Raw genomic sequence first — 27,347 nt, 5'->3', positions numbered from 1 at the left:
TCCAGTGGTTAAGACTCCGTGCTCCCAGTGCAGGGGGCCCGGGTTCCATCCCTGGTCAGGGAACTAGATCCCACATGCCGCAACAAAGACTCCGCGTGCCCCAACTAAGACCCGGCACAGCCAAATAAATAAATAAATATTTTTATAAATAAATAAATACAGTCTTTATCTTTCAGGGATAAATACTGAGGTATTTAAGGGTGGACTTCTGATGACTGTGTTACTTCTAATGAGATGGAGGGAAGGAAATGAAGTATAAATGAAAACAAATTTGCCCATGTGCTGATAACTGAAGCTGGAGATGGAGGTTCATTTTAATATTCAACATTTGTATATGTTTGAAATTCTCCGTAGTAAGTTACCGAAAAACCCCAAAAAACCCAACCACCCTAGAATCCAACCACACGGAGAGAACCCCTATTAACATCTTGGGACATTTGTCACTCAAACTTGTCATCTGAACTCACTTCTAATGTTTGGGGGATGCCCTAACTTGAAGCAAAAATGCCTAGACCTTGAATCACAGGCTAATAATGGGAGGGATTGTGTGGAATCCGTTCCGGCCCCAGCGGAGTGGCCCAGGCTGTAGAGATGAGCTCACCAGCTGTTCTCTCTGACTCTCCATATTGATAGGATTACTGTGCAAACTGCTCCGTAAGGTGGTCCCTTCTTCTACTTAACAGCGTATGGAGGTGTCTTTATGGGTATACAGACCTCCTCCCTCCTTCATTTTCTCAAACACAGTTAATGCTGCTACAGGAGCAAGGGCTCTCTCCTTCCTTGCCTTTCCCACAAGTGGGCTGGTGGAAGGAAAGAAAGGGTCTCCGTGATAAGGTTCACTTTGCTCTTAATGAGGCAGGGTGGGGACCTGGACAGCCCGAGGGTACTCCTGATCAGCTCCCCCGCCCCCAACAGGAGGCTTCTGGCAAGGCCCAAGGAGAGGGCTGTTCCTCGTGCTGTGTGGACAGGTTGTGCTTATGCCCTGAGCAGCCTGCAGCCTGCCCCACTCATGACTACTGGAGCAGAGGTGCCGCTTTCCATGGCTCCACAGGGCTGCCAGAAGTCGGGAGCCTCCAGCTCACATCCAGGCCTGGGCCCATAACAACCTTTAGTTTCCCACCTTCCTTCAGGTGCCTCATCGATGGTGTCTCCTAGTCCAACCTTGTGGCGGCTCTTGTGGGTCAGGTCTACACCGAACCGGCTCCCCTCCCCCATCAAGGGGCCATGTCCAGAGGATGAGATGGGCTGGGTGACGGTGGATCCCTGGGGCAAGGGACAAGGTCAGGAAGGGCACCAGGGAAGACTGGATGCCCCAGTTTGTCTTTAGAGGGTCTGGTTCGTCAGGTCCTGGGCGACCCTGAGAGACGGAGGAAGGAGGGGTGCTGCTTGGAGGGGATGCCCTGCCGTAGGCATCTTAATGTTATTGATGAGGATAATCCTAATAGTAGGAGCTGTCAGCTACTGAGCCCCTGCCACGTGTGGGGCACTTTGCCAGAGCTTTACAGACACCGTTAGTGATAGTTAAGCATCACAGCAACTCTGGGAGGCAGCTGCATCGCCCCAATTTATAGATGAGAAACAGAAGCAGAGAGGTTAAGCACTAGCCCAGGGTCATGCGATGGTACGGATCAGGGCGCAGGGTGGGATCCGGGTTGGTATGAACCTCAAATGGCTGGGCAGTCACTCTGGAGGCTGCCTCTGCTGTGATAGCCACCAAGGGTGGTGCCTGCTGGTCCTTTGAAAAGTGCTCCTTGAAGGCCCCCTCCCCCAGGCCCCACAGACGTTCGCACACTGTACTCATCTCCATCCCCGAGTCAGCTGGAAATGTGTTCTAAACTTAATCACAAATTGCCTTGAAAGGGGTTTCCCAGCGGCCCGGAGGAGGCGGAGTTTTCTCTCTTCTTTGCTGGTGGGTTCCTGCCATTTGCTCTCAAGAATCCTCCTGGGACAGCCCCTTAGCTGGATCAGGTGTCTGGAGCTTCTCGCACTGAAGCCCTCATGCCAAGACTGCATCCACAGCTGTGGTGAGTTTCCTATGCACTCCATCAGTTACTTTTCAAACAGTCCTATGAGGTACCTTTCCAACTTTTCCAATATGGAAATTTTATAAAATAGAAGTACTAGTAGCAAATGACTTCGCAGAGTAGAATGGGTTTATGCGGCAGCTAGAGCTACTTGAGGTTAACAGCAGCAGCCGTGGACAATGGCGGTGGTTGAGGATCTTCGAACATCTTCAGCAAATGAGGAGGCTCAGCCTGACCAGCCTGATGAGAAAGAGCTTTGGGGGCAGAAGGGGCAGAGTTTGAGTCTCAGCGCTGCCACTGTTCTTGGTTGCATCACCTCAGACAAGTTACTAAACTCTGAACCTCAGTTTCCTCATATGTAAAATGGAGATAGTGATTCAACTGCCACTCTCCCCCCACCTCCCGTAGTGATCACATATGTAAAATGCCTGGCAGTTAGCCACTGTTGGAGAAGTTATACCTACTATTATTAGTCACCAGTAGCTGGATCACATGGATACTTTGCAGTGGGAATTTGTGACAGTATCTAAGGCTTGTCAATCATGGGTAAAGTGATAGAACATGTAAAACTTGCTTTTTGACCCCCCTCCACTTCCTCTGGGCTCCCTGTGCACAGTTTCCTCTGTAAACTCCCTGTTAGCTTACCTACACCCACCCCCCCCACTGCCGCCACCTGTCATTGCTCATGGATTCATGTCCTGGATTTTTAATTTATCAAAATGTGCCTGTCATGTGTCCTCATATTCCTCAGGACCTTACTCTAGGCCTAATGACTAATCAATTGAGGCCAAAATTACCCCCTGCCTCCTGCCCGTAGTTTACTGTCTACATTAATATGACTTTATTCTTCCATCGTTCATTACAATAAGTTTACTATTACAGGACACTCTTGCCCAGGCAACTAAATTGGTTGTTCATTTCAGGAATTTCCTGAAAGACCCATCAACTCTTAATAGGAAGCATCAACAGATAATTCACACTTGAGATACTTCATTTTTTTTCTTTTTTTTTTTTTTTTTTTTGCGGTACGCGGGCCTCTCACTGTCGTGGCCTCTCCCGTTGCGGAGCACAGGCTTCGGACGCGCTGGCTCAGCGGCCATGGCTCACGGGCCCAGCCGCTCTGCGGCATGTGGGATTTTCCCGGACTGGGGCACGAACCCGTGTCCCCTGCGTTGACAGGCAGATTGTCAACCACTGCGCCACCAGGGAAGCCCCACACTTGAGATACTTCAAACCCCTCAACTCAAACTCTCACCTTGCTGCTTCCAACCCCAAACTGCTATATCATGAAACTGTCCCAATCCTAATCAAGCCCCTGAATTGAAAGACCCACTTTCAGCCAAACTTGAAATTCTCATTGAGATATCTATGACCTTGCCCCTCCCCGCTCAGGGTGCTGTGGGGACCACGGGTGGAGGGCTGAGTGCACAGATTCCCTAGGAACCATTGCTGCTGGACCTATAGAGTACAGCATACACCCCAGACAGACCCTTCCATGGTGAATCTGCCAGTGGTAGATTCCTAGTTCTAGTCTCAAAGAGGTGAAAGCTATCTATTCAATTTGATTTGTAAAATTACATGATGTTTATATAGCTATAGTTTAGGCCTCCCCAAACTAGAGGTTTACTCTGTGTTTTGTGGAAGAGAATAACTGAATTAAGTGCAAATACACAGAAAGGTTTCTGGAGCCCAGGCTACCTCCTTGGCTAGGCCACACGTGGCGGGCCACGTGGCGAGGTCCTGCCCTGGAAAGTCACCTCCCAGGGATGGGGGTGGGAAGGTGTTCAAAGGAGAACTTTAAAAACCAACTTAACAGTGAATCAACACTAGAACATTTCACCTGAAAGAAGATCATTCATTCATCTGTAAAAGTTGCATTTGCTTGTTTGTTTTGGGCTTCCTTGGAGATGAATATTAAAATACCGCAGGGCTTCCCTGGTGGCGCAGTGGTTAAGAGTCCGCCTGCCGATGCAGGGATACGGGTTTATGCCCCGGTCCGGGAAGATCCCACCTGCCGCGTAGCGGCTGGGCCCATGAGCCATGGCCGCTGAGCCTGCGCGTCCGCAACCTGTGCTCCGCAGCGGGAGAGGCCCCAACAGTGAGAGGCCTGCATACAGCATAAAAACCAAAAAACTGCAAAGTTTTAAAAAGTCTGACCAAATGTTTAATGTGGTGACTTTGGGTAGACCTAGCCTCAATCAGAAGCAAACATAGACCACACAACTGGAAACTCCTGAAAGGAGAGACATGCCTCACTTCCTTTTATTTAGAATCATATGAAACTTGACACTGAAAATCCAGAGGAGACGAATTAGGATTAGGGTCCAAATCTGCCTGGGTCCCACTCTATTGTTTGGTTTACTGAGGTTTCCTAAGGTCTTACATCTTGCATGCTCTGCATTATTATGTAGTTTCTACCAGACAGTTTTCCATTAAGCAGCCCGTCAGAAATTCAAACCATCCTTAGTAATATTTATCCAATTTGGAAGGATATCAGTAGCAAATGTGTAAGAAACAGATTCAGAATCAGTGACTTGAAGTCATTTTAGTTAGTGGGAATAGCTACGCACATTGGAAGCTGCTTTATACCACAGATTGGGAACCTGAACCTGGAGCCCACCCAAGACCAGAACTGCCATTTACTGGCTGTGTGACCTGGGCTGAGTTTCTTAACATGGCTGTGCCTCAGCTTCCTTACAAAAGATATGAAAATAATAATAGTATTATACCTACCTCACAGGGTGGTTTGAGGATCCCCGGAGTTAATATTTGTAAACTACTTAGAATAACATCTTGCACATAGCAAGCACTATGCACATGTGTAATACATAAAAAGTAAATTTATTCTATTATTTTATCCGATGTTATATAGTATCATAGATCAGTTAAAAGACATTTTGAATAAAATATTGTACAAAATGCAGGGACTTCCCTGGTGGTCCAATGGTAAAGAATCAACATTACAATGTAGGGAACGCAGGTTCGATCCCTGGTCAGGGAACTAAGATCCCACAGGTGGCGGGGCAACAAAGCCCGCGCGCCACAACTACCAAGCTCTTGCGCCTTAACTAGAGAGAGAAAACCCACATGCCACAACTAGACAGAAGCCCGCTCGTTGCAACGAAGAGCCCGTGCACTGCAACGAAAGATCCCGCATGCTTCAACGAAGATCCTGCATGCCGCAACTAAGACCCGACGCAGCCAAAATTAAATAAAATAAATAAATAATAAATAGATCTTTAAAAAAATATATTGTACAAAATGAAAATGTGTTAACTTAGGGACTTCCCTGGCGGTCCAGTGGTTAAGATGCCACGCTTCCACTGCAGGAGCTCAGGTTCAATCAGGGATCGTGGATTCGATCCCTGGTCAGGGAACTAAGATCCTACATGCCAGGCAGCGAGGCCAAAAAGAAAAAAAAAAATATGGCAACTTAAAAGCTTTTCAAAAACTTGCCTTTAAACAGGTGAATATTTTCCATATAGACTATATTCAATAAATTTCTAAAATTAGGAAACATGAAATGCTGGCAACATTTAAGGGGAAGTTATTCTTTATTTAAGGTCTTCCCTGATGCATTTTAGTCAGCTCTTGTTAAGGCTTCTCACATTCTCTCTTCTTTTCTTTTTTTTTCTGTTTTTTTTGGGTGGGTTTGTTTGTTTGTTTGTTTGTTTCTTGTTAAGGCTTCTCATCGTCTGATAAGGATATAAGGGGGACTTTGTCATTGGGAAGCCAGCCCCTCTTCCCTCCTTCCAGGTGGAGGCCTGGTCAAGGCCCCTCCCACACACCACAGCAACTCCAAAAAAGGGACGAATAACCTCATTTTAAAACCAGCTTTTCTTCTTAGTGAATTTTCCTTCAAATGCATTTCCTTCATGATTTTTGTCCTTTTCTTGGACCTCAGGTGATAACGCTTTTGGCCTTGCATTGTGTCAGCTGCTTTCCTTATAACACTTACCGGGTTTGATGGCAGGTTTTTTGGCCTGGCCCCTATTTAACGTCAGTCCTCAGAATCCAGCCCTACTTTTCAAAAGACTCACATTGCCTGATGCTGGATCATCCTCAGGAGTGGCTGCGGAAACTCTTGTCCAGGTTTGTCAGTGGTACCGAGGGGGATGGCAGAGAATGCTGACCTTAAATAAATAAATAGCCAACAGAACATTCTATTCAAAATGCTCCTCAGTGTTGTCCCCAGGCCCGCAGCACAGGCCTTGTCTGGGATCTTGTTAGGAATGGGACTGTCATGCTAGCCTCAGACCACCTGAATCAGAACCTGCGTTTCAGCAAGATCTCCAGGCCACGCAAGTGCATATTCAAGTGCATTCTGAGTTTGAGAAGCTCTGAACTAAGGCATGTACATGATTTGTCATTAATTCAATTGCTTTCAGGCTCAGCTCTGGAATCTAGGAGCACACAGAGATGCAAAAATGAACAGCACAGCATGCGGTGGGTGCTTGGTTTAATCCCAGCCCAGAAGTTAGTTTTATTCTGAGCACAGTTTTTTTTCTTGTCCCTTGTTGAAAGGGAGCCATGGGTCACTTGGGATATGAGATAAGAGTTCTGGTCTGGTGGGCAAATAGCTAACTAGGGTGTAATGTCTTGGTCCCTCCTCCCCTGCTGCATTCTGCATTGGGGGCCTCTGATTTGAGCTCACATCACATCTGTGCTTCAGCATCGCATCCTGTCTTCTAAGTGCTTGTCTTCTTCTCCACCTGAACAAGGAGCTCTTGGAGGCAGAGGCCATGACTGGTTCCTCTCTGTGTCTCTAGGACCTGGCACAGGGCCTAGAGAATAATAGTGCTTCATCATGCGATTGAATGAATGAGACAGAGCCACTTCTCCAGGAGGGAAACACACACAGGATATCCAGCTTCAGTTTCTGTGATGCTCCCTTAAAATGGGGAAACGACCTGGGATATACTTGTTCAGGTCCCAGAGGTTGGGGAATGGTTCTTGGGTATGTTTCTGACTACAGTTCCACTGTGACCTTTCTTGCCAAATGAAATTTCAACTACACCTGGGGCGAGATGATGAAAATCAAGAGGAAAGGGGGCGAAGGAAGAACCCATCTCACTGACTCAGTGCTGTCACCACTTAATCACTTCCAGCAGCAATTGAAGTTTCAATGCAAATGCCCCCAAGCATCCAGTTTTGACATCTTCAGGCCCCACGTGAAGGTCTTCAGATTGCTCAGACTGGAATTTTTATTCCCTCTTTAAAGAAAAACGCTTCCTTCTAGAAATGACTTTGGTACACGTACCTATAAAGGAAATTTATCCTGAGGATGAGGCAGGCAGCAGCAATCAAGGAACTAAATTCAAAGAAGTTGCTGATGTGACTTTTATTTCCCCCTTGTGCCACTTCCCTCTTTCCCAAGACTCCCTTACTTCTCCCTGTCCTGACAGGACCTTTAGCTTCTTGGAGAAAGTCAAAGTGCATAAAAGGCTCCTGGTCTGCTGAGCTGTTTTCTTTGAAAACTTTAGTTCTCATTTGCTTAGAAATTTGAAAGGAAGAAAGTCTAAGGAAGACTTTCCATGGATTAGAATGTTTTAATTCTAAAATTTTTCTTTAGGGAACTCCAGGCTCCAGCCACCCAACCAATTGCATGAAAAAAAGAGGGTAGGTTTAAAAAAAAAAGAAAGGAGATGGATAAACAGGAAGACAATCCAGAGAGTAAAGAAACTGGGGCCAGCTACTTCCACGTTTAAGCAGAAGATGGAATCCACCCTGAGGGTTGGGGTCCAGAAGAGCAGAAAAGCTGAATGAAGCCTGGCAAGGTGGGAGGCTGTGGCCAAAGACTGGTAGGGGGCCACCACACTGCTCAGCTCCAGAGGACTGAGCTGCAGGAGGGGGACAGAGCTGGCTTTGACCAGACAGTTCAGTCTACAGTGATACTCTTTATATATGAAAGACCCACGAGGTATTGGCTCCTTTTTGGTCTGAGAGGAAGGTAATCATCATATTCACTTGACTTGGACATCATTTGTGGGTCAGGAGAAGGATAACATAACGGTAATGTTTTCTTTGGCTTACGCCTAAGTACATGAATTGTATTGATACCCCATTCTGAGTTTTATAGAATGCCCTAAACTTCCCTGTACTCCTCTTTCTAGGCAAGAGATGCATTTTAGGGATAAAAACTTTGAAAGCACCTAAACCCAAACTTCACAAGTTACTGATGTCTTGTGAAATCATCTGCATCTGTAGAATCATTCAGTAGAATTAGACTGAGCAGATGAAAAGACTCTTCCTGCCTTTATTATCAATTTTATACTTCAGCTGATAACAGTAAAAGAGGCTGATTTGCAGGTGGATGGCGTTTAAAAGCTGTTAACCACCTGAAGACAAGAGTGTATCAACTAAGTTAACCACCTACCTGTCCTGCAAGGTGACCCTGAACAGGACATTCCCTCTGGACTGGTTCCTTCCCATGTGAAATACAGAATGTTGTGCAACGGCTTGTATTTTCCTTTAGTGTTCTGGGCCTGGCACTCTGCTATACTTTTTACGTGCATAGTCTTGTGCAACTTTTCAGACAGCCCAGTTTATAAATGAGGAAACAGAGGCTCAGAGGTGGGCACCTGCTAACAGCTGTCAGTGTAGTCCCATTCCTAAGCCCCAGTCTTCAGGAACTTCCAGTATCATAGGGGAGATCTTTCCCAGCTCTAGAAAATGTGAATTCAGCATACTCCTCTTGGCCAAAATAATTTCCTAAAGCAGAAGTACGGTCCTGGAATAGTTTAAATCAAGAAGATGAAAGCAAGTGACAATAAAGAACCTTCCAGCTGTAGACCAAGTGGCCTGAAAATGGTGTATCCTATAACCATGCAACAGCCTTCCCGCCCATGCCCCGGGCCCCGGCTGCCTGCAAAGCCTAGCTGGGAGGCTGGTGTAGACAGTGGGAGAAGTTGCTCTCTGAAAGGGTTCCTGGCTGCCTGTGGTGAGTTCTCCCACCCAACTCTCCGCGCCTCCACCTGGGGATTGAATGACTCTCAGTGTAGGAGCCAGACAGCAGCCGGGAGCAAGTGATCACGATAATGCTGTTTGTAAAAATCTGTTTAATAAATATACATCTTAAAAGTACCAAAATAATTACCAACAAAATACACTATGTGCACTATTTACAGGGGGGTAACACAAACCTTGACAGGTAGCGACTTTTAACCCCACCCCACTGACAGGTTTAACACACCTGTTACACGTTACTCCATAAAACTGGGCCCAGCCATGGAATCCATGGTGATTCAACCGAAAAGCACAATAAATAAAATATAGTCCTTTCATCAAATTTTGAATAACCTTTCCTCAGAACTCCACCAAAGGTGACATTTAAAAGAGGTTTTCTCTGAATTCCAATGATCCTTCTTGCCCCTCTCCAAAGTTCATGAAAATAACAAAATGAGGGCTAATCCACCAGAGTAAAATGTTCTGGGCCAGGCAGTGTGCAGTGTGGTTATAAGTATATCTTTTTTTTTTTTTCCTTTTTTTTTTTTTAGAAAAATAAAACTCTTTTTTTGTACAAATATACAAGTCCACATTCTTTTAGACACTTTCCAAAGCTCATAACATCAGGCGCTGGCCTCCGAGCACGCAGTCATCATAGGGCAGCTAAAAAGAGAAAATAAGGTAGGTTAAACTTCCAGAGCTTTGCCAAGGGTACTGGGATGATGGTGAGGGCTGCTACTGGAAATAACTCAAGTATTCTTAGACTCCCTCTATAACCTGAATATAAATTAACTTCCTGAACTGAGGGAGTTTTCCTTTAAGGATCCTCTCCTTCACAAACATATATTAAAAACAAAAAAAAGACCCACTCTTGGGATACTGCTTAGGGACACTCAAGTTTGAGAGCCTCATTATGTTGAGACCCTCAGAATAAGGAGGAGCTCTAGGGGCCTGAGAAGGTAGAGGGAGAATGGCCACTCTTCTTCCTTTTTGCAGAGCCACGAACAAGTTAATCGGGACTCACCTCATCCTCTGTGTACTCTGACTCCGTGTCATAGCTCTCCTCATCCTCGCTCTCGGGCAGCATCTGAAGGTTCTCTAGGGTCAGCTGGCCCAGCTGCTGCTGTATCCGGGTGCTTGGGCGGCCCCAGGTGAGCTGGTATGGAGAGTAGCCCTGGTAGGTGACCCTGTTGACATCGGCCCCACACTTCAACAAGAGCGACACCAGGTCGGGATTCTGCAGGTCAACCGCGAGATGGAGGGCAGTTCGGCCATTGCAGGGCTCCTGAAACCAAAAGGAATTTGAGAGGCTTACGACTGAGTTTGGGGTTTCTGCTTGCAACAAAAGCACGGGATCATATGAAGGAGGGCTGGGAGCCTGATGCACTCCATCTGAAGGTGTGAGGCACTCACCTGTGCGTTGACATCAGCACCCAAGGACACCAACAGCTCCACGATGCCCAGGTAGCCATGAATAGAGGCCAAGTGCAGACACGTGTGACCTAGAGGACCAAAAGTAAGAAAATATAACCCCTCGTTTCAACCCTCACTTCTCAAGCAGAACCTTTCACCTATTCTTTTAAGGGACAAATTCTTCTGAATTTGAAGAACCCAGAATCTGGGTTCTGAATGGACTTTATAGTTAGTAAGGCATCAAATTGGCCTTTATGAACACACGTGTTCTCAACTTTTCACATGTTGAGAGTTTAAACCTTGCTTGGACTCCTTAAGTCGGCCCACTTCTCCCTTCCCCACGTCACCTGCCCTCTGATGGGCAGGGCAGCCAGACGTACCATTGTAGTTGGTGGCTTGCAGGATGGAGTGGAGGTGCTGGGTCCCACGCGGCTGAGTCAGGACTCCCACACTGGCCAGGCAGCCCTGCTCACAGGCAAGGTGTAGGGGGGTATTTCCTCGAAAGTCTCGGAGCTCAGGATCACAGCCAGCTTCCAGAAGTGCCTCAGCAATTTCTGGCTGGTTGGTGATCACCGCCAAGTGGAGAGGAGTCTACAGACAGAAGAGGGATAGAAAGTATAAGCCATGGATCCAACCTACAGTCTGTGCTCCCTTGAAGCCCAAGAGCAATCCTGGTGGTGGGTTACTGCTCCTCCCAGGCAGGTACAAAGGGCAAAAGGCAAAATACCAGAGGCCCCAGGTGGGCTTCATAAAGGCCTCCCCAAATCAATGGAATGTTCTGTCCTCTCTAGGATGTTGGCTGATTCCATGTAAAAGGTCAGGTCAGATCATGACCAGGAATTGTTAATTTAGAAATCATTGGGAGGAACTGAGCTAGATCCAGCTTTATCACGGGGTCAGAGAGGCACAGGGCCCGGCGAGCAGCGCACCTGCTGCAGGTTGTTCTGGAAGTTAAGGAACGCCAGGTCTCCCTTCACTTGGCGGACCACTTCCATGGTCAGCACCTTCTCTTCATGGATGATGGCCAAGTGCAGGAACCTGAGGGGAAGAGAGGGAAAACCCCGCAGGGCTGGTGAGTGCGCTGCGTGAGGCCCAGGGAGGCGCGGCCCGCGGGGGATTGCGCAAGGTCGGGGTTTCTGGAGGCCGAGGCCGCGGTGTTTTCCGCGAGGTTATTATGAGCTGAGTGTTCCTGGCAGGCGCCCAGGGACTTTCCGGCCCCCCCGCTTTAGGCGGCGGGCGCCGGCCAGACCGCCCCGCCCTCTCGCCGGGCCGGAACGCCCTGTACTTCCCCTCCCGGCCGCTTGGCGCCTGCCAGCGGGGCAGAAACTCCGGCCCCCCTTATGCAAGCGGGGATTTCGCGACCCCACCGCAGCCCCGCCCCCGGCCGAGGGGACCCGCACGGGGTGTGTGTGTGTGTGTGTGTGTGTGTGTGCGCGACTGCAAGGCAGAGCTGCTGGACCACGGCCCCGGGAACCCACCCCGATCCCCGATTCCCCGGTCCCCGCGCGCAGCCGTGCACCTTTGCACGGCCTCCGGGTCGGTGCACCGATCCCGGTCCGCCGCCGCAGCGCAGGCCCCGCGCCTCGGGCTGCAGGCCCGGCGCCCCCGCCCGGCCCCGCCACCCGGGCCCGCGACACTTACGAGTCTCCGTCCTCGGTGAGCTGCTGCTTCCAAGGCTCGGCGCCGCGCGGCGCCTCCTGAGGCTCGAGGCGGATCTCCCGCAGCTCTTTCACCATCTGCTCGTACTCCTCGTCCTTCATGGAGTCCAGGCCGCTGTCGTGGCGGTCGTCCAGCAACCGCTCCTTCTTGAGCGCGTCCCGGGGGCCCTCCATGGCCCACTCCTGGCCGGGCTCCGCGGGCTGGAACATGGCGCGGTGAGGGCTCGGGCGCTGCTCCCCAGGTGCGCGGGCCAAGGGCTGCGCGGCGCGCTGGCTGCTCGCGGTGTCGCGGACCGACGGAACGGCGGGTTCGGACTGTTGTGGGCTCCGCAGCGCCGCCGCGGCGCCCTATAAACGCTGGCAGGGGATTTCTCCGGGGCGGGGTCAGGCGCGGGGAATTTCCAAGCCAGTCAGACCAGAAAAGAGAACTGGCCTCGTCCTCTGCTAGGGGGAAAAAGAAGCCTAAACCCCGCGCCTGGGTTCATCAGAGAAACTCCCTGCGATGAGCCACTGGGGTCATGTACAGGGAACTTTTTGATGAACGCTGAGTGGCTGGAAAGTCCTCCGGACCGGGCCCCCTCCCCCGGTACTTCCCTGCAGCCTGCGCTCAGTAATCCTGACCCTCTGCAAGAAACCTTCTTTCCCTGGGGTTTCCCATGATCGATTTGATTTGGGGTCGTCTGCTCCTGAGATCCCAAGGACGCAGGCCTGCAGGGCGGTTCTCCATTGGGGTTTGCAGACCTTTTCCGGTTTTTAAAAAATTTTTTCTTTGATCTTTTGAAGACGCAAGTGGAAATGTTGGCTGGGTATAGGGATTCACTTCCCCAAACGTCTCTGCAGGAAGGACGCACTGGCGGGTGGAAGGTCGCCGGCTGCCTCTGCGTTCCTGCCAATACCAGGCTCTTGGCAGTGCAGGGACGTGTAGCCCCCCAGCCCCCCACTCAGGTAGAAGTTGTGAAAGTTTTGACATTGAAAACCTAAATGCTTGGAGAACCCTCAAATCATTTCCTCGGGATTAACAATCCTGCTGACTGGGGGAGGGGCAAGCACTCTGCCCTGTATGCGGGAAAATGCTGAATATGACCATAATATTTTTCAAGGAAAGCAAGGTGTTAATCTTTGTAGTAGAGTTGTAGACACCTTGCAGTAACAAAATAATTATTGAGGTCATTTTCCCTGATTTGCACTGTGCTGCTGCAGAGAACAGATCTTTAACCTACTTCTGGGTGCCCAGCTGGGTGACTTTCCAGAAGCATTTGGAGAAGGTGTCTGAAGAATGGGTTGAGTAGTGCCTTATCCAAGATTGGACCTTAAGGTTGGCTAAGAAAGTAACTGCCAGGCTTACTGCAGGAGCTCAAGGCAGCCCCAGCATGGCCTTCATCCTGCCCCTGCTGGCTCCTTGCTCTCCTGCCTGGGGGAGGACAGCAGCTGGACCTATCCATGCCATATGGGTAGCCACTCCAGGCTCACCATCCTCGGGTCTCATCTGCAGAAATAGAACTTATGCTCTCTGCCCCACCCCCCATCTCCTAGCCAATGAGAGGAATGCATTCATCTGTTTCTAGAACTGGTCCAGGCAAAATAAAGCAACTTGGGTCAGAGTTATTCAGAATGTGCCCTAGGAAGCCTCTATAATTTTGCAGAGATTTCTGGTGATTATCGCAATCATCTTCAACTTGACTGGCCGTGTACTAACCAACCCTTCACCTCTCCTCATCTCCCCTTTCCCCACTCCCCTACCCTCAATATCCGAATGTAGGAAATCTGGGCCAATGGGGGTGAGAGACACAATATGAGGGGAAAAAAAGTAAAATCTAGAAATAAACCTTCAGGGTAGTAATGGTCACATACTAAAATGAAAACTTCCCAGGGATAGACACCGTATGTCTCTGCAGGCATGTGATATACAAATACATAATTATTAGGCAAGGTGGAACGAGAACTCTAAGTAGGAGATCTCAATTCCCAGCTCTACCTCTAATTAACTGTGTATTAGTTGGAGAGATTAGCAACCTTTGCTATGGGATACCTGCTTTTATAATAACAAGATTGGATTTAATGTTGTTTAGATTTTTTCCCCAGATTAAAAATTGTATTACTTGACCACAAATGCTTGTGTAACTTTGCTAAGGGTGACCATGTCTCTTAGAAACATCACAGTATAAATTTTTGAAGGGCTCCAACACTTTTTGCAACACAGTGTTAGTTCTCAGGACTAATCCTGAAAGTAAGAACTATTGTTCCTACTTTCCTAAAAAGAAACTGAAATGCAGAGAAATTTACCTAGGCATCCCATGGCAGTTTATCTAATTTCTATCCCAACATAGTAATCATTTGGCCAAAGCAGTCATGGTATTAACACTTTTGAAAACACCTTGTGAAAATGAGACTGAATACACTGTAATTTGGAAGATATGCAAAGTATTTTCTACTCCAGTTAGGTAAAATAGAGGGTAGATGTTCCCCCATCTGGGGATATTCACACCTATAAAAAGGTACAGAAATATCAAACTCTAAATTCCCACTTACAAAGGATACCTTAGAAGATGATTATTAGCTGCAGGTTTAAAAATGATCATTGAAAAAAAAATCATGCCTAAGTCAAAAGTATCTCAGGAATAAGTTTTCTTTGCTCCTGCTGTGATGTCTTTCTGTAGCTGAAGGCCTTGGGCAATTGGTGATCTTTATTCCTGATTGTTTAGTGTGACACCTAGTGGCAAGAGTCAGGTCCAGGCGTTCCCTGATTTATGGCGCTTTGGAAATTTTGGGAGGTGCCGAGCCTTGATGACCTGTCCCTGTGTTGGGGATTCCCAGGGAGGTCCCTTTTGTTTTTCTGCAACCTGGGAGACAGTTTTGAATAACGTGATTCAACAGGTTCTCCCTCTGTCATATGCTCTATATGGTTTAAATCAACAAACATTACAACTTGGGTGGTAGAGAACATACTTGGAAATCAGAAAACAGATGGGAGCAGAAGACAGCAAAGCTGATTTTTGGTTTAGAAAGACCTTTGCACACTTAGAGTTCTCCCTAACTCATTGTCAAGCATTTTAGCTGATCTTGACCATTTTAAAGATGTTAAAGCCTTTTAATGTCATTTGGCTTTATTTGGTTTGTTTTTTGGCCATGCCATGCGGCTTGCGGGATCTTAGTTCCTGGACCAGGGATCGAACCCGGGGCCCTGGCAGTGAAAGCTCGGAGTCCTAACCACTGGACCGCCAGGAAAATCCGTCCCCCCCCTTTTTAATCTTAAATGCAAAAGGCAAAAGAATGATTAAGTTAACCTTGAAGCTGCACAGGATACAGCCATAGGGAAGGACAGGATGGCTAGTGATGCTCGCCTGCTTCAATGGGGGCAGGATCACCCCTGTGGGAAAATGAGCACCATCAAGGCCTGGTGTGACAGCAGGCACCTTGTATACTCTTCCTGGGTGGGAGATGCACAGCGTGGACTGACCCTTCTGCCTGGGGTGCCCCGTGGCCTGGCAGCATGGAGATTTTTCTATAAGTTCAACCAGGTAGTCCAACATATTTGGCTTTTCTTAAACATCATGGGCAGGGTGTCCTGTGTCAGTTGCCAAAAATTGTTTAGGCCCCAGAAAACCAAACTCCTGAAAAAGGCTGCCCGTGGCTCACTGCAGCCAGGCTGGAAGAGAGAGGAGCCATGACAGAGCCCTGGAGGGCAAGCGAGTCAAGCATGCTGCTGATGGATACCCCACTGTGAGATTCTGAATTTATATTTTGCCTCCAATCCCAGGCTTAGTTTTCTTTCCTCTTGTGGTGGTTAGCAACTGCATCCGTCCACCCCTGTCAGAACCTGGGGCTCCCAAGCTCTGGAGCTTTCCCCACAGAAAAACAGCTGTCAGGACTTTTACTTGTGGTGACCTGAAAATAAGACTGTCAAAGCCTTCAGGGGTTTCTTTGGCTGCAATAAATCCTGCAATTTAAAGGGGGTCACAGTTTTAAAGGGTCTCATTCTCAAATACCCTCCTATAGGAGCCAGACAGTTTTCACAGATGAGCGAAGCTGGCCATGTGAGTCCAAGAAGGAGTGGTGGCATCTCTGACTGAGAGAGTATTTCCCTCACACTCAGCTCAGACAGTTTTTGTCAAGTGGCACCTGGAGTTCGGCACTGATATTCCATTGCTAACAAAAATCGGAAAATGGATTTTGATGTGAAAAATGTCAAACCTTAAAGCATTGTTTAAAAAAAAAAAAAAAAAAAAAAAACCAAACAAAATGCATTTCTGCATCTTTTGGCTAAATCGAGCCGGCAGGCCCTGAGTGTAGAACCTCTTTTCAGCCAAGGTATGATGTTTTCATGGTGCTTTGGGGGAAGGCACCCGCCTTCCCCTCCCTTGGCATCATGGGGTCTCAGCTCCTCCGTGTAACTGTAACTGGAGGCTGGGGGTGGAGTGTGTCTGTCCAGGAAGTTCCATCTGCCCCTGCAGGCAGGGTTGGAGTCACTAAGCCTGGAAAAGAGAGTTCACCCTCCCACCAAAAATGTTTCAACACTATCCTGTAAAATAAGTGTAACAAGTTCAACAAAGTTCTGATTTTTCTTACGAAGATAACTTAGGTTTTTTTAAACACTCAAATGCTCTCAATAAACATCTCCTTGAGGTGTTCCTGCTTGGCTGGTGCCTCAACCTTGTGCCCTCTGCCAGTTGGGTAACTGGCGGCTGCCGGGGAGGGAGGGGGCCTGCACGTGTCACCTGTGGCCCCAATTCCTGGCTCTCCCTTTTCGCTGTTTGTCGGCAGTAACCAAGTGGTCGCTAAAGGTGTGAGGGTGATTCACGTTCTGTTGTATTCAGAGAGGAGTAGTTGGATTAGGAAGGGGGTGGAGGCTTAAGAGCCCACTGCTTCCTCTGCATGCCAGTACGTTTGCTATTTTGGCTTGGGTGTAAATTCACTCTGAGTTCGGTCAGGGTAGGAGGAGACTTAGCGCCAGGGCACTCCCACACAAAGGCCTCGTACTTGGCAGGATTGGGGACCTACGTGAGAGGAGGTCCCTGCCCTTGGGCACCATAAGCAGGGGAGAAGCTTATGATCCCTCTCAGCATCAGAGGCAAAAGCACCACCTGAAACTATACGGGGATGTGGGTATTTCTTCCCCTCTGTGGTCTACGGTCTTGGGAATGGTGTAGGACAAAGGTAAACAGAATCACAGCTGCATCATAATCATAGAGGAATCATAGATTCGCTTCAGTTTATAAATAGAGTGAAGACTTAGGAACCTTAATCCTCAGCCCTTTCTTGTAATCACCAAGATAATGTCTTTCCCAAATCTCCTTTTAGACCCTCTGTTCTCTGGAGTAGAGCCCCAGATTACTTGGATAAATATTAAAACTTGAGATGTGTCTTGGAGTCTTATCTCTGAGGCTGTTAATGGGGGATACCTATAAAAAATTGATTCTGAAGGTTATTCTTAGGCTTTTTATTTTTATTTTTTCAGTTGAAGTATAGCTGATTTACAATATTGTGTTAGTTTCAGGTGTACAGCAAAGTGATTCATGTATATATGTATATATATATTTCAGATTATTTTCTATTATAGGTTACTACAAGATACTAAGTTTCCTGTGCTACACAGCAAATCCTTGTTGCTTATCTATTTTATATATAGTAGTATGTATCCGTTAATCCCATACTCTTAGGCTGATCTTTAAATACTGAAAGCAAATGAGAGAGTTAAGAGGAAGGGTCACAAACAGAAGCCATGAGCTGAGAGAAAGGGGGAAATTGGCCTGGAACATTTTTCCTTTGTTACTGGGTCTCAGCTGTCAGAGTCCAATCCCATGACTGTCACATATTCCCTCTGGCCAAGTCACTCAGCTTGGCTCCAAAATGCTCATCATTTCCTATATCCCACGGCTGTTTATATAGGCCATGGTTCAGCGATTATTTTACCAAGAACACTGACATTTTCAGAAAATGAGGTAGATTAATGCGTCATCAAATCTTTAATGCTAATATTTGAAAATTGGGCCATTTAGAAGAGAGGTTAAAGAGCATGGGAGGTAGGGAATAGGGGTGCCCCTACCTTCGTTGACTGAAACTCAAGAGGCTAGGGGAATGGGGTGGGGGTAAGAGCATGCGTGCAGGTCTTGGTAAATAATCTGCATGAACACGATGATGGAGAAAGGGCAGGGAAGCACTCGTACAACCTGGTCACAAAGTTGGCTCGGCTGCCTTGAAGGGCTCAGATTCACCCCCAGGTGGCCAGGGTATCAGGGCAGGAGGTAGGGGGAAGGATGAGTGTTCACAGGAGAAAGAGGAGGCTACAGACAGGGCAGGAGCATGGAGTAAGGGGGGTTAGATAGGGAGCCACAGTGGAATTTTCTTTCACGAATGGTAGAATCCAGGCAAGATAAGGAGCGCAGTATGGATGGTACTGACTGCAGCGACATCTTCAGGCTGTCTGTGGAATAACTGTTCTCCGAGTAATCACTTTTTTTTTTTTTAAACTATTTATTTATTTGGCTGCTTCGGTCTTCGTTGCGGCGCGCAGGTTTCTCTCTAGTTGTGGCGTGCAGGTTTTCTCTCTCTGTAGTTGTGGCACACGGCCTCCAGAGCCTGTGGGCTCTGTAGTTTGCGGCCCGCGGGCTCTCTAGTTGAGGCGCGCGAGCTCAGTAGTTGTGGCACGCGGGCTTAGTTGCCCCCACCCGGGATCAAACCCGTGTCCCCTGCATTGGAAGGCAGATTCATTACCACTGGACCACCAGGGAAGTTCCCACATTTTCTTAAGGAGGGGATTTCAGGAAAGATGGCTGGAGGATGTGCTCTGAGACTGGGTATTTAGGTGTGACTATGGTGCATCATTTATCACAGCCCTGGGGAGAGCTGTGAGTGTTCCCTCTCCTGAAATCCCTATAGCTGATCCGTTCAGTTTATCCTACTTTTGAAATGACTCTAGCCCATCCCCTTTCCATTTCCACTGTCCCCACATTAGTGCAGGCCCTGTTTTACCATAGTAGCCTCTCAAATTGTTATTTATACATTTACTGAACACTTACCATGGCTGGCACTTGATATACTTTATCCTATTTAATCTTCACAACCATTCTCTTAGATGGAGATCATTATCTGTTTTGAAAGGAATTTGAGGCTCAGAAAGGTTAAGTCACTCAACCAGAAAGCCAAAGCCAGCTTTTAAATCCATCACCTCGGGCTTCCCTGGTGGCGCAGTGGTTGAGAATCCGCCTGCCGATGCAGGGGACGCGGGTTCGTGCCCCGGTCCGGGAAGATCCCACGTGCCGCGGAGCGGGTGGGCCCGTGAGCCATGGCCGCTGAGCCTGCGCGTCCGGAGCCCTGTGCTTCGCAACGGGAGAGGCCACAACAGTGAGAGGCCCGCCTATCACAAAAAAAAAAAAAAAAAAAAAAAAAAAATCCATCACCCCATGCTGCCCCTCCCATTGTTCCTCTCCACACTCTAACAGTGTGGCTTGACTGTTCCTATTTGAAAGCTTTTCAAAGATATTGGCACAAATTATATGTTGTATCTTCTGTAGTATTAACAAAAATAGACGTAGCACTTGCACGTGGTTGAAAAAGTGGTTAAAAACTCAAGTAATATCAAAGGGTTACAGCGATACGATTAGATCTCCTTTCGCTAACACACATTTTTATCCTGTTATTTCCTGTAACAGGACCTCTAGTGACCTACCATGACCCGCAGGACAGAGTGTGAATTCCTCAGGCAGCATTTACAGCCCTCCAGAGTCAGAGCCCACCCAGCCTGGCCATCCCAGTCCCCGTTTCTCCCCAGCACCAACACTCTGCTCCAGGGGCTCTGGCCTGCACCGGGATACGTCCTCTGCTCTCCCTCCCTGCCCAAGGACCAGCTTCTTCCCATTTCCTTGTCAGGACCTACCCTTTCCAAGAGCTCTTCCTTCTCTTCCTCTCCCTGGAGTACTCTGCCCTCTTTTGAATCCTTCTAATTCTTCTGGCCTGGCTTGCACATACGACCTGAGGTCACATGTTGCCTTGTACTGCTTAGTTATTGTTCTATGTCCCCTTTTGACTCTAGCTTGATGCAAGGATATGGGGTGGAATGGGCACTGCTGGGAGGGGTGGAGAAAATTAATTTCTTCTGCATCTCTCTTGTCTGGTCCATTGTCTAAGGCATGAGTATCCTCTTTTCTTCAGACCTAACATAATTGTTCTTTGACTCTTCTTCTCTGTTGATACCCCACTTTTCATCCAATCAACACTTCTCTATCTGGAAATTATCTCAAGAGCTCATCTGGTCCAGCTTCTGCCTTGGAGTGAGGTGTTATCATTCTCATTTTACAGAGGAAGGAGGCATTGTGGGAGAAAGGCTGCTAGGAGGACAGAAGGCCAAACGAGAGCCATCATGGAACTCAGCCCATCTGGAGCATTAATAAGAGGAGTGATGATATTACAAATAGACCTAGATTGTGCCCCACTTCTCTTCTTTCTTCTCTACAGCCTGAGAGTAACCTTTAGGGTGGTACCCAAGATAAGAAGGCAGATAACTCCTCCTCAAAACCTTCAGTACAGAGATAGATGAGGTCCTGGAGGCCCAGGCCAAGAGATAGAAAAGTAAGTTGAGACAGAAGCTCTAGCTTAGAGGAATCAATAAGCACTTGCCTAGAGTATCCCCTGTGGCAAAAAGCCTTCAGGGACATAGGATGAGGGGAAGGAGGCGGAATGGGAATCGATCTGGTTGATTAAGAGGTTGCCCAGCAGGGCAATGCCTCATCAGAACTTCCATCAATGGATGGCAAGGCTGAAGGCCCATGGACACATGGTTGGCTGGACCCAGTGGAGGGGTAACTGTCACTCCAGGATGATCTTTCAGAGGCAGCAGCATTTTCAATACAAAGTATCATACCTCAAGAGCTTGACCTAGTTTCACAAAGCATGCACCAACTATAACATAATCAGTGCTTAAAACAAAAATCCTATACTAAGAATGATATATGGTGTGTAATCTACCATATATCTGAGTCTACCTGACTCAGGTAACATCTACAACAATTCATTTCCCAGATGAGTCTTCCTTAAAGAGGAAATCCTAGAGAGGAGTTTAGGTTATCCAGTGCAGGCTCTAAATCTCTGATCACGGAGAACTTCATTCAAATAACACTACATTTGAACATCCACGAAATAGTTTTATAAAAGTAGCACGGGGGGGGGGTGGCTTCCCTGGTGGCGCAGTGGTTGAGAATCTGCCTGCTAATGCAGGGGACATGGGTTCGAGCCCTGGTCTGGGAGGATCCCACATGCCGCGGAGCAACTGGGCCCGTGAGCCACAACTACTGAGCCTGCGCGTCTGGAGCCTGTGCTCCGCAACGAGGGGCCGCGACGGAGAGAGGCCCGTGCACCGCGATGAAGAGTGGCCCCCGCTTGCCGCAATTAGAGAAAGCCCTCGCACAGAAACGAAGACCCATCACAGCAAAAATAAATTAATTAATCAACATCTTCTTTAAAAAAAAAAAGTAGCACAGGGAGGCTATTAGATGCGTTAGCTGTCAGGGCATCTTTGCAACTTTCCACTGTTAAATGTTTTACCTTTTCACTTCAAGTCTTTATTCTCACTTCAGGTCTAGCAATTTGTCAGGCCAGACTTGGGTGATTCATATTGGTAACAGCAGGATTGAAAATTAACACAGAGGTATATGGGAGGGGTGCTGTCTGTAGGGTGTTGAACTGAGGCTAGAAATAGGTGGGGGGTTCCTGGGGAAGACTCCTTCATGGCCACAGGCACCACAAAAGGAAAACTCACAGGGGAAATCTGCCCACAAGAGAGAACAAAAGCCCCCACCTCTGTCATCCCTTTTGCCCCACAGGAGAAGCTCGAGGTGACAGTGAATTTGGTGCTTTCAAAATGTCACAGCTCCCACAGACAGGCTGCCCTTCTTCCCACCCCAGACTTCCGATCAGAGGCTTTCCCTCTGTGTAAATTCACTTTCTTAGTTCCCGCTCCAGGATCAAGCACAGACGTCTGTCCCTAACTATCCGTAGCTATGTTTAGTCAAAGGACTGGTTAATCTAAAGGAAATGTGACATATTGACACACTTGGCTAATATGAAAAAATAAATCTCTAGAGAAAAAAGTATTATATATAGAGAAAAAAAACATTAATTTGTCAAGCATTTATTAAGCACTTTTGTGCCAAGCACTGCTGGGGTCTGAAGGTACAAAGAAAAGAAAATAGGCTCTTGGCTCTTAGGGAACTTATAGGCTGGTGGGGAGATAATCAGGTACAGGAGTGATTTTAGTAAGGAGGCTCACGTTGAGATGTGAACAAAGTGCTCTGGGAGTGTAGAATTGGGGAAGCTAAGGCGGGCTGTGAGGGTTGGTCAAGGACAGTTTTTTTTAAATTGAAGTATAGGTGATGTACAATATTATATAAGTTACAGGTGTAAAATATAGTGATTCACAATTTCTAAAAGTTATGCTCCATTTATAGTTGTTATAAAATATTGCCTCTATTCCCTGTGTTGTATGATATATCCTTGTAGCTTATTTATTTTATACATAGTAGTTTGGGCCTCTTAATCACCTACCACTATATTGCCCCTCCCCGCTTCCCTCTCCCCACTGTAATCACTAGTTTGTTCTCTGTATCTGTGAGTCTGTTTCTTTTTCTTCTTTTTAATTTAAATTTTATTTTATTTTTGGCTGCGTTGGGTCTTTGTTGCTGCACACAGGCTTTCTCTAGTTGCAGGGGGCAGGGGCTACTCTTTGTTGCGGTGTGCAGGCTTCTCATTGTGGTGGCTTCTCTTGTTGTGGAGCACAGGCGCTAGGCACACGGGCTTCAGTAGTTGTGGCATGTGGACTCAGTAGTTGTGGCACATGGGCCCTAGAACATGGGGGCTTCAGTAGTTGCAGCATGTAGGCTCAGTAGTTTTGGCTCGTGGGCTCTAGAACGCAGGCTCAGTAGTTGTGGCACACGTGCTTAGTTGCTCTGTGGCATGTGTCTTTCTCTGTCTGACTTATTTCACTTAGCATATTACCCTCCAAGTCCATCCATGTTGTTGCAAATGGCAAAATTTCATTCTTTTTTCTGGCTGAGTAGTATTCCATTCTCTGTCTGTGTCTGTGTGTGTGTGTGTGTGTGTGTGTGTGTGTGTGTGTGTACACGTACGTATCACATCTTCTTTATTCATTCATAGGGACACTTAGGTTGCTTCCATATCTTGGCAATTATACATGATGCTGCTGTGAACATCGGGGTGCATGTATCTTTTCAAATTAGTGTTTTCATTCCTTTTGGATATATACCCAGGAGTGGAATTGCTGGGTCATATGGTAGCTGTTTTTAGTTTTTTGAGGAACATCCATACTGTTTTCCACAATGTCTGCACCAATTTACGTTCCTACCAACAGTGTACAGGTGTTCCCTTTTCTCCACATCCTTGCCAGCATTTGTTATTTGTGTTCTTTTTGACGATGGCCATTCTGACAGGTGTGGGTGATAAAGGACAGCTTTTAAGGAACAAGTAGGAGTTAGTTAGAAAAGGATGGAGAAGGACGTGCCAGGAGAAGGGAAAGTCTGTGGCAAATCATGGAGGTGTGAAACAAGCAGTTGTACGTGGCTTGGTGTGGGGGGGCAGAGATGAGAGTGTTAGGCAGGAAGGAGATGGGGCAGGGCCACGTGACCAAGCAGAGAAGCTGGGACAGCACCTTGAAAGCCATGGAGAGCCACTGGGGGATTTTATTTTATTTTTTAAAATTTTTTTAAATTTTATTTTCTTTTTTTGGCCGCCCTGCGCGGCCTGTGGGATCTTAGTTTCCTGACCAGGGATTGAACCCAGGCCCCCTGCAGTGGAAGGGCAGAGTCCTAACTACTGGACCACCAGGGAAGTCCCTGGGTGTTTTACCTGGTGGCTGCCATCAGTGGACTTTGGAAGACTGTGTGGAAATTAGACTGAAGTGGGTTAGGCATGAAGCTGGTGACCAGTTAAAGGCAGTGACTGGAAAGTGAGGAAAAGAGATGGCTGAAGAGATCCAAGAGAAAGGATCTACAGGTCTTGGTGCCTGACTGGATGAGAGGGAAAGAGAGAGGGAGGCATCTACGAGCTCTCAGTTTCTGTCCTGGGCTACTTAGTGGCAAAATCGGAGGAAGAGTGGGGTGGGGGAAGGTGATGAGTTCTCTCTTGGACGCGTTAATTTGAGGGGTCTGGGGGTTACATAACAGGTGATTGAATGTGGGGATTTCTAAGAGAATGAAATATTTGGGAGTCATTGGCTTACTTGAGAAATGGCTAAAGTCAGGGTGAGGACAAAGCCACCCGGAATTGTGTGTAGATTTTGAGAACCAAGAAGGGAACACCAGAGTTTAAGGAGTGAGCTGAGGCTAAGAAGCCAGCAGAAGAAACTAAGAACAGCCAAAGAGGTGGGAGGGAAACCGGAATAGAGGGCTGTCCCAGAAGCTGAATAAGGTGTGAGGTATAAGAATATGGTCTTTGGAAGAAGTGTCCTGTGTGGCAAGATTGTATATCTGTGCAAACTGCTCACCAATTCAGGAAACTTGAGAAAAGAAAGGCCAGACTGAAAGAAAAGAAAGTTTTACTTAAGACAGGTTGTTGAATTACTTGCTAATATACAGTTACAAGCCTAATGAAAGGGGTCCTTCAGGGCTGTGATTGCAAGATTTACCATTAGTACATTAAAAGCATATAAGAAAAACTTAGCAGCTCTTTCATTTTGTAAGTGAAGAGAGGGAGGTAGATGAGGCTAAGGGGTGTAACCAAGGTCGCACAATTAAATAGACCAGGAGTAGAATCTACATCTCTAGATAATTTAGCCCTCTGCTCTTTCCTCTACATCAGTGATTAGTTCTCAAACTGCAGCTTGTGTTAGAGTCACCAGAGGACTTTTAAAACACGGATTGCTGAGCCCCACCCCGGGAGATCTTCATTCAGCAGGTCCTAGGTAGGGCTTGAAAGTGCCTTTCTTCCAAGTTCCAGGTCCTCTATTGCTTGTGGCCGGGGACCACACTTTGAGAACCACTGCTCTAGATGCCTCTTCATCTCTAACACTTAAAAGTACTAAGGATTGGGCTTCCCTGGTGGCGCAATGGTTGAGAGTCCGCCTGCTGATGCAGGGCATGGGAGATACAGTCCAAAACTCTGCCCTCAGGGAGCTTACCTCGTGCAGGAGACAGAAATATACTAGATAAAGAAGTAAAATACAGAATATACTGGTGAGAGTGCTTCGGAGAAAAATAAGTCAGAGAAAGGGGTAGAAATGTCAGGGCAGGAGGACATGTTGAAATTTTAAGCAGGGCGGCTGAGAAAATGAGAGGGCAAACAGTGAAGTAAAGATCTGAAGGAAGGGAGGGAGTGAGCTGGGTGGCTGCTGAGGGGAAGAACCGTGTTCGGTGAGTACAAAGGCCCTGAGGTGGGTGCTCTTGGACTGCAGGGAGGTTAGTGTGGGTGAAGCGGGGTGAGTCATGGGAAGAGTAATAGGAAATGAAGTCAGAGATCTCAGAAGGCCAGATCAATGCTGGGATCTCAGGAACGGCTTTTTCACGTTTAGGAAATCCCTCCGTAAAATGTTGCTCCATTTCTCTTATACTAAACTGTACTATCTACTTCTGAGAGGATTATTAGGTCCCAAAACTTGAGCTGTGGCTCTCCCAGCACTGAAGGGTTAAGACGTTCCCTCCACAGAGTGGCTAAGGAGTTTGCTCTGCTTGTTTTCCCCAAACAGTTGAATACAGACCGGTCTGTAGAGACAGACCTAGGAGGAAACGTATTTCTCTGACCACCTTTTCTGGGTATCTGTGCACTGCCCCATCCCCCCTTCCTCATCCACGCCTGGTCCCCACCCTCTCCTCTTTACTCAATGCTGAGAGAATTGCCCTGGCAATGTCTGCCACATTTTTTCTGAATTACAAATGACATTGTCTGCACTTCTGGGAAAAATGGACCCCACCCACATGAGTTGTGGGCAGTGGCTCAGATCTTCAGCTTGTCCGCCTGCTTTCTTTTTATGGTCAGGACATTTGGGTCCCTGCCCACCTCACAACCACCTGTACTGGGGAAAGAAAAGACCCAGTGCATTATAGGACAGCCTAGGATATTTGTCTTTGGGGAAGATTACTGGACTTATATTCAAACATATAGAAGGCAGACTGCTAGGCTTGATGGATCATTGTTCTAAGAAAGTTTTGCATTTTCTTATGTTCTCACACACATAGTCTGATCTGGGATAGAACTGGATCTTTTGCACAGCAAAGTGTTTGACTGCTATCTGTAGAGTCTTGGGCTAGGTCCTGCCCCAAAACATAGGACTAAAAAGATGCAGTTCTGGGCTCTAGGGGGTTATATCCTAGACCTCTGAGACTGGAGAGGTATTTATGAGAATTAATGTTTTCATGTTGGTACAGTACACGAGAAATATTTTCTAGCAGAATAAAAGAATTCTAAGCTTCCCTCACAATCTGTTTTTGAGTCTTCAGACACCACATATGTTTCCTTGAGTGGAATATAGTTTTGAAGCCCTATTGGAAAATTATCAAGTTATCTGTGGGTATAAATGATAAAGTATTGGATTTAAAAGCAGATGAGCTTTCACCGATGACTTCTTTCTTTCCAGACTTGAATTTCAGGCTCTTAGTGGCCCACATAGAGTAGAGGGTGAGTTTCTGGAGGTGAGTTTCCCCAGCTTTTTGGAACAGCTCCTCTGTCCCACCCAGAAAAATGTACCATGTGCGGGCTGCTCTTAAGACCCTAGGTGACTGGTCCTGCTCCTAGAGTCTGGGGGCTCTTTGGGGCAGGGACATTATTTCATTGATCCCTAGAATCTTAGATGGTGGGGGCTGAAGTGACCTCGAAGGTCAGTTTGTCCAACTATTCTTTTTACGTTTAAAGCATGTCTCAAAATCCTCACCGAGTGGTCTGGCAACTTTGGTAAAACACCTCTAGCATTTGCACCTAGGAATGGTATTAGGTGATAGGGGAGACCCCAGTTCCATTTACTGAGGAAGGCCTTTGTGCAGGATGTGAGTTTTAATGTGGTTAATCTTCTCAGTTCAAATGTAAGTCAGTTCAATTAAAAAAGAGGAAAAGGAAACTTGGCTAATGCTGCTTTTCTTTTGCCAAATGAAACAGTATTGTAGATGGAGAATCAACAATATCTTTTTGGAAAACAGCTAGATGGCAAGCTCTCTACACTCATATTTCCCTCCTAATTAAAAAACAATCCCACAAAAAGAAAAATAGTCCCCAATGCCAGACCACAACAGCAAAATGCTTCATAGTGCCTGCACCCCAATAAGCCCTCGTTCCTTGGCTCCACCAACAAAAACAAATTTTATGGCCCAGTCTT

At 47.2% G+C, this 27,347-nt stretch overlaps 1 protein-coding gene across 1 annotated transcript; it reads right to left on the bottom strand.

The window, feature by feature from the left end:
• Positions 1-9,065: 9,065 nt before the first annotated feature.
• On the bottom strand, positions 9,066-12,869 carry NFKBIA (NFKB inhibitor alpha). The gene is made up of 6 exons (XM_059056533.2): positions 12,024-12,869; positions 11,312-11,420; positions 10,763-10,973; positions 10,383-10,471; positions 9,994-10,254; positions 9,066-9,632 (listed from the first exon to the last, which is right to left on the bottom strand). Exons 1-6 carry the CDS (start codon positions 12,248-12,250, stop codon positions 9,585-9,587), a joined length of 945 nt encoding a protein of 314 aa, XP_058912516.1. The 5' UTR covers positions 12,251-12,869; the 3' UTR covers positions 9,066-9,584.
• Positions 12,870-27,347: the final 14,478 nt, after the last annotated feature.

Source organism: Kogia breviceps, chromosome 3, assembly GCF_026419965.1.
Source record: "Kogia breviceps isolate mKogBre1 chromosome 3, mKogBre1 haplotype 1, whole genome shotgun sequence".
NCBI classification, from domain to species: Eukaryota; Metazoa; Chordata; class Mammalia; order Artiodactyla; family Physeteridae; genus Kogia; species Kogia breviceps.
The sequence above is the reverse complement of the archived record's forward strand: the minus strand, read 5'-3'. Positions and strand labels throughout refer to the sequence as shown.